This window comes from Hippocampus comes, unplaced genomic scaffold (assembly GCF_001891065.2).
Source record: "Hippocampus comes isolate QL1 unplaced genomic scaffold, H_comes_QL1_v1.1 scaffold122, whole genome shotgun sequence".
In the NCBI taxonomy this organism is placed as follows: Eukaryota; Metazoa; Chordata; class Actinopteri; order Syngnathiformes; family Syngnathidae; genus Hippocampus; species Hippocampus comes.
The window spans coordinates 4,878,773-4,889,563 of record NW_017842059.1 but is presented as its reverse complement, the minus strand read 5'-3'; the positions used below and the strand labels follow the sequence as shown (position 1 = coordinate 4,889,563).

The window sequence follows — 10,791 nt, the reverse complement described above, 5'->3', positions numbered from 1 at the left end:
CTCACACAGTCCTAAACAGTAAACACTATCGTGGAGCGGCTTCTAAAGCCTGTTTCAACAGTTTGGTTCGCATGTGTTCAATCTATTATTCAGGCACACGCAATTCATTTTTTCGGTTTTGAATGAGCCACGGCAGACGGAGGATGGAAACGCTAACAATACCGCGTAGCATTAACGCTAGCGGGCGCTATCATGCGCAATGGCTCGCAGTTCACCTCTGCGGTGCTCTTTTTCTACTCTTTAATCGCTTGTTCATACACCTTTGGTTCTGCCAACATTCGTTACGCCCAACAGGAACTCGTTGCCACCGGCACCAGATATCGGTTTCGAGTGCTCAACGAGTCTGAATCTGTCCAATGGTGGTGAGTCCAAATTGCTTACAGCATGCTTGTCGCAACAACACGTCAGTCAATAGGCACAATATCACATTTATTTACCTGGACATTTATTTCGGTGAGTATTGATTACATCAGTTGGAAAACAACTTTTGTTGGGCCAAGATGCATATTTTTCAGACAAATTTCAAACGGGTCACAGTTAAAACAAAAACAAAACAAAAAATAAATAAAATCTGTTTCACAGTTAAAACAAAAACAAAACAAAAAATAAATAAAATCTGTTTTAACGTCACTGTATCAGTGGGAGGGGGAAAAAACGACCACATTCGTCTCGTTTATTGCCATAATTTGGGAAAATATATCGTCTCAAAAATTTTGTTATCGTGACAGGGCTAGTGGTAAACTTTGAGTGGTGTTTGGACACAGCTGACCACATTTTACAATAGCGATTGGAGCATGTTATATTGGCTTAAAGCGGAGGTCAGCAACCCGTGGCTCCGTAGCCGCATGCGTTTCTTTAGCACCGCCCTAGTGGCTCCCTGGAGTTTTTTAAAAATGTTTGAAAATGGAAAAACATGGGGGAGTGAAAATATATTTTTTTTGTTTGAATATGGTTTCTGTAGGAGGACAAACATTCTAAACATTTTCTAATGCTATAAAAACGTGTCGAATAAATATTACATTTCAACATTTCTGTCAACGAAGATTTGCGTCATAGCCTGCGACCCACGTTTCTATTAATTAGCAGGGCAGGATGCCAGGCAAGGTGGCTGTTGTACGAAGAAGCGGCATTTCATGTCCAATTCACCGAGGGTACTGGCAAAGAATGGCAATCTGAAGGACAGAGAGAAGCATTTTAAAATGGTACACGTCAGCTACGAAAGTTAACACGCTACAAAAGTGCTTCCCGTACCTCGTTCATCTCGGGCTGTTATGGCTGTTGCTCATTATGGCATGCGTGTGTAAGTGCGTGCGTGTGCGGTCATGGGTCGATTGCGGGAGGCTGGTTGATCGAAAAATAGAGCTTTGGTCCAAAAAGGTTGAGCCCCCCCTGCTTTTCAGGATGCACTACAGGGAAAAAATGTGTCATTAGTAAGGCTCATTGTGTATTTGCAGCCAACTTAGTCATTTTGATAGTAGGCTAATATAGCCAATATAGATACATAGAGCCTTCTTTTTAAGGCTTTTAATTTGTTGCGGCTCCAGCCACATTTGTTTTTAGTTTTTTTGCTCCAATATGGCTCCTTCAACATTTTGGGTTGTCGACCCCTGTCTTAAAGGAACTAAATTGGTTTAAATCCTAGTTGATGACTTGCTTAAAATTTGCATGGACTGATAATAAAGAATCTGCGTGTGTAGAAATTGGCCAATGACCCCAGTAAGCTATCATAACTTTTGGCGTGTCGTAAAGACACCAAAAGCTGGTTTACTGGTAATTTATTTTCATTAAACTCAGATAAAACTGAAATTATGCTCCTTGGCTCCCAACACCTCCATGGCAATGGCTCACTGTGATATAAAGACTCAAGCTCAGTTGTTCTCACCTTGGGATCTACGTTATTGTTACAAAGTCGGGCCTACCTCTAAGAACAATCAATATTGTTTTTTGTTTCTCAATAGCCACTGAAAATACATGTATGGTAATTTACACTTTTAAATGCTGTTTCAGGTGAGTTTGACGTACCGCCAAAAGTAGGGTCACTACATTTTGATTTTCACAAAAGAGGACCCTTAGCGAGATACTGAGATGATACTCAAAGATGCCATACATTCTAATTCTAATAGATTTAAAGTAGGGCTGCACGATATTGGAAAGACATGTAATACGCAATATGGGTGCTGGATATTGCAATGTCGATATTATTGTGATGTACCTAAAGAAATGACATCTTTAATATCTAATAAAAGAGATACATTTTTTTCATGTGGAAAAATATGAATGTATTCTTATATAATTAAGTTCCTTAGTGTTAGGACTGAAACTAGATACTGCTTTCCTATTAGATGAAGATGCGCCATTAAGGTTGCAATTGATTGGTCACAGTTACATTAAAGTTCCAGCTGAATTTATTGCGTGTCTTTTGCATTCAGAACTGCATGTGCCATTATCACAGTTACAATATTTTTGTCAATATCCTGTGCATTCTTAAGTTAAATTATGCCTCCCTTGTATGAGTAGAAATTAAATAACAACAAAAACATAATAGGTACCTCTCTATTGAAGGCTTACTTAAAGGGGAAGGCAACCCAAAAAATGTCTTTGCAGTAATAAGTTCTGTGCAGCCCGAATAGCCTAAGCACGGCATTGTGATTAATTAATATTGCGTTTGTGGAAGTTGAGTTAATCCACTTTTTATCACTATTTAGGGAGATAATGGCAAGAGGGAGGAAGCTGTTTGGTTGTCTGCTGGTTTTGGCGCGCATAGTTCGATTGCGCTTACTTGAGGGGAGCAGCTGGAAGAGGTGGTGGGCAGGGTGTGGGGGGTCCAGTAGGATTTTCCATGCTCTTGTCAGGGTTCATGCAGTGTGTAAGTCCTTGAGAGTGGGTGGGGCGAAAAGTACACAAGACAGTACTGTACAGAAAAGCAAACAAAGTGGCATTAACTACTAAATTACGGTCAAGTCTACATTTCATTTCATGAAACCCTGACTGTGGATGGTATGATATACAACCATTCGCGGTTCCAAGTATGAACAATGCGTGTGTACTTGGGAATGACTTGTCCTCAGTGAGGCGTTGTGTCACGCTGGCCACCCCACTGAAAAATTTCTGGCTACGCCCATGCTGACAGGCCCAATTTCAAATAAACATGAAACTACAAAACCCCTGCTTTTTGCTAACATGTCCTGTGGTCTTCTCCAAGATGTATATGGTTTTTGTCATGTCAGCTTGACAAGGCAAATGAAAGAAGAGGGAGGGAGCGGGAGTAAAGAACAATCGGGGGAGACGATCGGTAAGAGGAGGGGGTGGGGCGGAGAAAACAAACAGGGAGTTTGATAACAGTGCCGGGAAGACTGTCAGTGTTTCTGTGCAGCCGGCTGCACCCGGGATTACGTTGGAACAACACCTGGATTATGAGAGCAGGCTCTCTGACGTGCTGTTAACATGGTAACGTAATTCAAGTATGAGAATCTGTAATGAATGTAAACTAGCGATTTAAGGTGCAAAGAAAGTACTGTACTTGCGCTCTTCCCTTTTTTCGTCCTTGTTTTGCTTTTGGAAATAGTTGGACTTCTGTCACGTAGTAGGAGCATGTGGTTGCTTTTGTGGGGAGTTGCTGTTTGATCAGCTGGCTGGGTCTTGTGTACTAGTGTCTGGCAGAGACCATACTATTTAAAGGCATGCTATTTGCTTGTTAGGTTGAGGCATAAACATACACCTTGAAAAAACACGTGCCTGTTACTGTGGACTCTACCCCTCCCATTTAGTCTGCACATTTCCCTGTTCTGTTTACCTGGAAGTAATTTTTTTATGCGAGTAGTGTATGACAAAGAGATGATAATATTTATGATAAAAGTTTGATCGAAGAGGCTATTATCTCCTTTAATGTTTTTTTTTTCATTCTCTCCTGATGGATTCTGAACTTTCGTCATTTTTCTTTGCGTTCTGCTGCGGCTTTGTTAGCGGTAAACGCAAGCATCCGAGGCATGCCCAGGCACTGCCCAGGTGTTGGTATGCATCCGTTACTGCAGTGTGAAGTGCAAAGTCTTTTTCACCTTTTTTGCTTTATTTTCTGTGCAGAACACGAAGAAAATGCCCCCAAACATAGTACTTTTGGTTATTTGCCCAGGGTGAGATTAAAAATTCAAATAAAACAAGTACATTGATAGCATGGGGTTAGCATTACACAAGTGGTGGATTTCAAGAACAAAGTGAAAGATACTGTTTACAAGACAGTGGAATTATGGTAGACTGCTTAGCGCGTCCGCTTCACAGTGAGGAGGTGCAGTGTTCGATTCCGGCTCCGGCCTTCCTGTGTGGAGTTTGCATGTTGTCCCCGTGCCTGCGTGGATTTTTTCCAGGTAAACTGGTTTCCTCCCACATTCCAAAAGCATGCATGGTAGGTTGATTGAACGCTCTTAATCAGGGGTGCCTAACCCCTGTGTATGTCGACCGCGGACTGATCCCAAGGCCACCGCGACATGTGTTGGGAAAAAAACAAAAATGTTTTTTTTTTTTTTTTGACATGACAGAAAGTCAGTGTTGCCAAATTTAGCGACTTTGACACTATATTTAGTGAGTATTTAGATCCTCTCGAGCGACTCTTTTTTTCAAAAATGTGACTAGTAACAATCTAGCGACTTTTTCTGGTGTTATTGGAAACTTTTGGAGTCTGTGTGGTGAAAGCACGTTGTTCTCAATGAGCAGCGCCGGGAACTGTTGTGGCCCCTCCCCCAAATGAAGCCGCTGCTGGCTGATCGCGCCAGGTTTACAATCTGGGCTGGATGTAAATGCAAAACTTTTCTTCGTCTGAAATAAATAAAAAAAAAAAAAACATCAACAAATAAAAATTACAAAAGAAAAAAAAAAAGAAAAAAAAACATCCCCCCAAGTAAATCACCCGCAGTGATGACATCATTGAGCGACGTTTAGGACAGTCAATAGCTACTTTCCTTACTGATGAGTTGGAAACGCTGCTGGAAGTTAATAGTAGCGAGCAGCTAGCGATTACAGCGGTTTTCACCCCGAAACGTCAACATGGCTGAGAGCAGGGGTGGCCAACCCGCGGCTCTTTGGCTGGTTCAATGCGGCTCCTGGGCTTTCACATGACAAGCGTTGAAAATGCCTCGGCGGTGGCAATGCCATTCAAACAGCGGTGCTAAATACACAGAACGTAATATGTCAGCCTATCATCAATCCCGTTACTTGATTGACACAGAGGACAACCTATCAGATGACTGAATCACCACTCGTGCAAAAAAAAAAAAAGGCACTAAATGCTAAGCTAGTCAGCGAATTACCTCTGATGTGAAGGCAGGGGTGCCCAATACGTCGATCGCACTCGACCGGGAGTCAGCGGACTGGTCCCAAGTCTACTGAAAGGGGTGGGAGGAGGAAATGGGGGGGGGGGATTTATGTGTTAGCGGGACAAAACAGTGGCTTTTAGATTTATCTCTCCTCACTGATCTCACTGGCCAGCTCAATGAATTGAATTTAGAGCTGCAGGGTAAGGGTAAGGATGTCGTCAACATGATGAGTTCAGTGAGCACGTTTAAAAGCAAGCTAAAGCTGTTGTCCAACCGGCTGCGGCTAGGCCAACCTGTCCAACTTCCCTCACATGCAAGCAGGACTACAACGTCAAGGGAAAGGTGTGACACAGCTTGACAGTGCACGTTATGAGGAGCATGTTCAGAGCATCTCATCAGAGTTTGAGAGGCGTTTTACTGACTTTACATCCATCAAGCCTAGAGTCAGCTATATGTGTTATCCATTTGGTGCCAATATTGACGTTGGTGACATTGCCGCCAAAGTCAAATCATTTTTCGACTTTGAAAGCCCCACTCTTGAGGATGAGATTCTGAGATTGCAAAATTACATTGGGATCAAAGCCAGCCCACTGAGGTAAGAAGTGTTTTCCTTTTTTCAAACAGAGATCTACCTGTTTCGTAGCTGTTTTTTTTCTGTTCGGTTCATGTTAAGGTCAGTAATGGCTATTGCTCATCATGCAGATTAGTGGCTGTTTTTAATTAATGTGTGTGTGGGGGTCAGATGTTGACACTGGACTGGTAGATCTCCAGAGGTTGGCTCTTTGAAAAGTAGCCCTTGGGACAAAAAAGGTTGGGCACCCCTGCTCTAAATTGTCCCCAGTTGTGAATGATTGTTCGTCTCTGTGTGCCCTGCGATTGGTTGTCAACCAGTTCAGGGTGTAAGCCGTCTGTTTCCCCAGGACAGCTGGGATAGGCTCCAGCACACCTGCGACCCTTGTGAGGATAAGCAGATTGGAAAATGGATGGGTGGATTATAATAATTTTTACTAACTCAACAGTTTAGTGCCAGTTAATACTAAGAGCGTATTTTAACATTCATTCAAAGCACAAGTTCACAACAAATGTGAGATATGATCTGGACATCAACCTTGATGATGCTTAGCACACATACTGTGTGGGTGTAATTTTTTACATTTTTGTCTGATGTTTTATATGACCAAGTCAAATAATAGAATTAAATAATCAAATAAATTGTAGTTGGTTAACTTGACCACCCCTCATTTTTTTGTTTCTTAACCCTTTCAAGGACAGCGGTTACTACAGTGGACAGCTTATCAGGTTATCAAGATAATTAGTGATGATGATAAGATGACTTAGATTTGTTCTTGGTTTTGCTGTTCGGTGCTTTCTACTGTCTTTATTACCGATTTGCTTTACTGTTGTTGTATATGTTAAATTGCTCCATGTACAGCACTTTGTATGCAGCGATGGCTGTTTGAAAGTGCTCTATAAATACAGTTGAGTTGAGATTATTGGCGCATGAAAGGGTTAAAATGTGCATGTGTGCTTTCCCAAAGCTGTACTGTGAAAACAGTCCAGCATAGAGCTCTCAATAGCTGGATCACAGGCTCCCGGAATGTGGCGCATTTGCAGTAAATATACAGTAAAGCAAACCAGGATTCTCTACAGCTGCATGTGTAACTTACAAAGAAAACTTACGAAGAATTATATGATTCCTCAAACTGAAATTGCGTAATTGAATCCAGGAGAGGACTTTTGGCATAACCCTGTTTAGAGGTCACCAATGCTAAACATTTTGCATATTTTCCTCTGAAAGTTGTGCTCTAAATCCAGCCATTTGCAAGCGTTCCCTCATCTAATCCATAAATCACCTGTTTGGTGGCCCTCTTTGCCTCCTACTTCACATCGACAGTAGCTCTGTCTCCAATCATCTGGTCATTGATGCTATCTCCAAACTATAAAACATGGCTAATCTCACTATCGTCCGACAATCCTTTTCTTTCACTTTAGCTGGTGTTCTTCTGTCACAGATCGCTCCCGATACTTTCCTCCTTCCTGCCTGCACTCTCCTCTTCACCCCTCTTTCTACATTCCTCATTGCACGTGAGACTCGACCCCAAGTACTTAAATTCTAAACTAAAAATCTACTTGTAACGTCACTACTTCATCGGCTTCCCTTTCATTTATTCACACCAATGTACTCTGTTTTACTGAGCTTTATTCGTTTGCTTCGTCGCATACCTCCACCTGCTCCCTACTCTTATCACACACAGGTCACAATGTCATCTGCAAACATTACAGTCCACAAAGATTTCAATCTGACCTCATCTCAAAATCTGTACGTCAGCATAGCAAGCAAGAAAGAGCTCAGCACCGATCCTTGATGCACTCCCACCTCCACCTTGAGGCCCTCTGTCACTCCAGCAGCACACCTCGGCACTGTCTTAACTGTTCTCACAAGTGTCTTGGACCAATCTCAGCAGGGGTCCCCAACCTTTTTTTTTTTGTGTGTGTCACTGTTCGAACCGGCAACCACTTTTTTTTTTTCAATTGCTTTTAAATAGCCAGTTTTAAAGCAATGGTACAGACAACAAAGATAATTATAGCATTATAAAATGTTTTTTTTCCCATTCAAACAGTTTTATTCAATAGTACAACAAATGTAGGATAATATAAAATAACACTGTAAACTACTAAGAAATTGACCAATCAGGAGTAATAAATACATCTTATAATGTAAGCATAATTTTTAAGTTACAATCCAACATACGGTGTTAGCATCATAGCTCCTTGAAAATGGGACACCATCAATTGCGGCTTTCATTCGGTGGCTGCCGGCTAGTTATTAGCGACTAAACTGCTAATGTTCACGTGGACAGGCTGTTCAACCTCTGAACACATTTTCATACTTTCCACGTAAGTGCTACTTGTTGATTCGACGGGTTTCTTGTATTGCCTTGTTTTTGACAACATAGCACGCACAAAAGTTTCCTCCTCCACGTCGCTCTGGAGATATCGCCAGGGGAGGAATTCTCTTGTCAAAATAGCTTCATCTTCGGAAGTCATGGCTGCTATTGAGCTGCGCCTTTAGATGTACGTTTCGTCAATTTGTTATTATTACATTCTGTTTACTGATTCTTCTTTCTTTTCTTGACAAAATCTGTTGATTTCAACTTGCAAACTCAATGTTAAAAGGAGTCTCCGAGTGGCTAGAGTCGCGCACATTTCCCCCACGTCTGATGGTGTAAATATGCTCACAGATCGCCGCTGGTCACGTATAATACGACGATTCTCGATCATCTAATCACCCAGTCCCTATTTCTATTGCCCTTTGGAAGATAATCAATGGGCTGGCTGGTGTTGGAGGGGGATGTTGTGTTTGACTGACGCTAAGCAAAAACAAAATATATCTTTGTCTCTGTGCGGTCCGGTACCAAAAGGGCCCAAGCCCGGTCCCAAAAGGACCCCTGGTCTAACGTACTTCTTTTTCACTCCAGATTTCCACGTAAAGTACCAAAGCTTCTCCCTAGGCACTCTGCAAAACAAAAAACTAAATAAATGAACCCAAAAACCACCAATTAATTACAAATGTGCCTGTACTTCAGTACCATCAGCTAGAAAAAGTGCTTTGCTGATTTTAAATGCTTTATAAACATGAAATGGTTTTCTGAATTACAAATAAAACACTCCTTCAGTATCAGCAGCTCAGTAGTACAGTAATCCCTCGTTTATCGCGGGGGTTATGTTCCAAAAAGAACCCGTGATAAGTGAAATCCGTGAAGTAGGATTTATTAAAAAAAAAAAAAAGCAAAAAAATTTGAGAGGGAAGAAATGTGAAACATACAGCACATTTGACAAAGTTGTACTTTGTACTTGATCGTCAGCTTTATTTTTTTACAGTTATACAATACTGAACTATGTATACAATGCAGAGGCGATTGCTCGAAGACTGCAAGGGAAGCTCAGCTTCCCCTAAAATGTCAAAAAGTAAGTGAGCAGATATATGAGTGTACGTACAATTATGTGGACGTCATTGACTAAATATGTGCTACAACGCGCTCAACTTTTGTTCCGAATCAGCTTCTTATTACTGGTTATGACGCGACTCTCTTCTCATTCATTCCTGCAGCTTCACTGTGCTTTAAACTGTGTGGATGCTGAGCGTCGACCGCGTGGACGCTGGGCGTCTCGAGAGTTCAGTGTAGGTTGTCTCAATGCACGAGACAAGTCATTGGATAAATGCTGGTTTCGTCCCACCCATTGGACACTCAGCGTCTCTGGGAGTCCATGGACAGTGGGCGTTTATAGGCTGGCCCGGAAGCTCAGCTTTTCTGCATGATGATTGGATGATCTCGCTCAGGCTGAATCTCTTTTTGATTGACAGTGAAATGAGCCAATCACCGATTTTATGGTGAAGGCATCCTTTTCATTTTTTTGAAAAGGAATGGCGAGTAGAATTCATGTATAAATAAACGGACACATTTTATGATGTAAGCCGAAATTGAGCTTCCCCTCCTTGACAGACCAGCATCCGCCACTGATACAATGAAACCAAAGACCAAAAATTTGCACAGGTAAATTTGGCAAGCTGTACAGAGACGAGGTCCGGAGACTGTTCATGTTAGTCAGTCCCTTAGCCGTGAATTCTACTTGCCGTTCCTTTTCAAAAAAATGAAAAGGATGTGTTTTTCACTCTTTTTTGAGCCAAGGCACATTTATTTCATTGAAAAAAATCCCGCGGCACACCACTACCTGAAAATGTGAAAAAAAGCTTATTTTTAACAATTGTTATATTGTTACGATTGTTAGGTTCATGCTGGTAATCTGATGCTAAGAACACATTAGGAACAGGAAGACTCAGGAGGCAGGCTTGGTTGTCTTTCTTGCAAAAGAGAGCGCGCTAAAACATGTCTCGGTTCACAATCTCGGTGCAGCTGGAGCTGCTCTGCCATGTAAACCGTTACAGGTTCCGGGGCAACTCTGAAGAGGCCGCGTTCGTCTCCTTGCATTTATTGGAAGGATGTCCCTGATACACAATCTTCTAATGGGTGTGGGGAGTATTTTAACATTCCACAACAGTTTCAGTAATGTAGAGTTTCAAAGAGAACACACAGTTCATTCCTGAGATGTCGTCAAACGGCTCCTGCTGGATGTCGATGGTCCACGTACACAGCTTGGGATGTCCCTCACATGGTGTCCTGGGGTTGATGTTATCTTCTCACAAGCAACAGTTAATTTGACCAGAAGCCGTTGACTTAACACACAGTTCATTCCTGAGATGTCGTCAAACGGCTCCTGCTGGATGTCGATGGTCCACGTACACAGCTTGGGATGTCCCTCACATGGTGTCCTGGGGTTGATGTTATCTTCTCACAAGCAACAGTTAATTTGACCAGAAGCCGTTCACTTAACAACAAGATATTGTCTTAAAAGCTAGAACAGGAGCAGCCTGAGCTCTCCCGGTCCGACAAGTCTACCATTATCAACCTACCCCATTGTATAT

At 42.0% G+C, this 10,791-nt stretch overlaps 1 protein-coding gene across 1 annotated transcript in view; it reads left to right on the top strand.

Annotated features, from left to right (window-relative positions):
• The first annotated feature begins 370 nt into the window (after positions 1-370).
• Positions 371-10,791, top strand: part of LOC109510784 (kinase suppressor of Ras 1-like) — a 37,007-nt gene continuing 26,586 nt past the window's right edge. Inside the window, exon 1 of the mRNA XM_019861360.1 lies at positions 371-453. Within this exon, the coding sequence (XP_019716919.1) occupies positions 385-453 (69 nt within the window). The 5' untranslated portion in view covers positions 371-384. The remainder of the gene's footprint in view (positions 454-10,791) is intronic.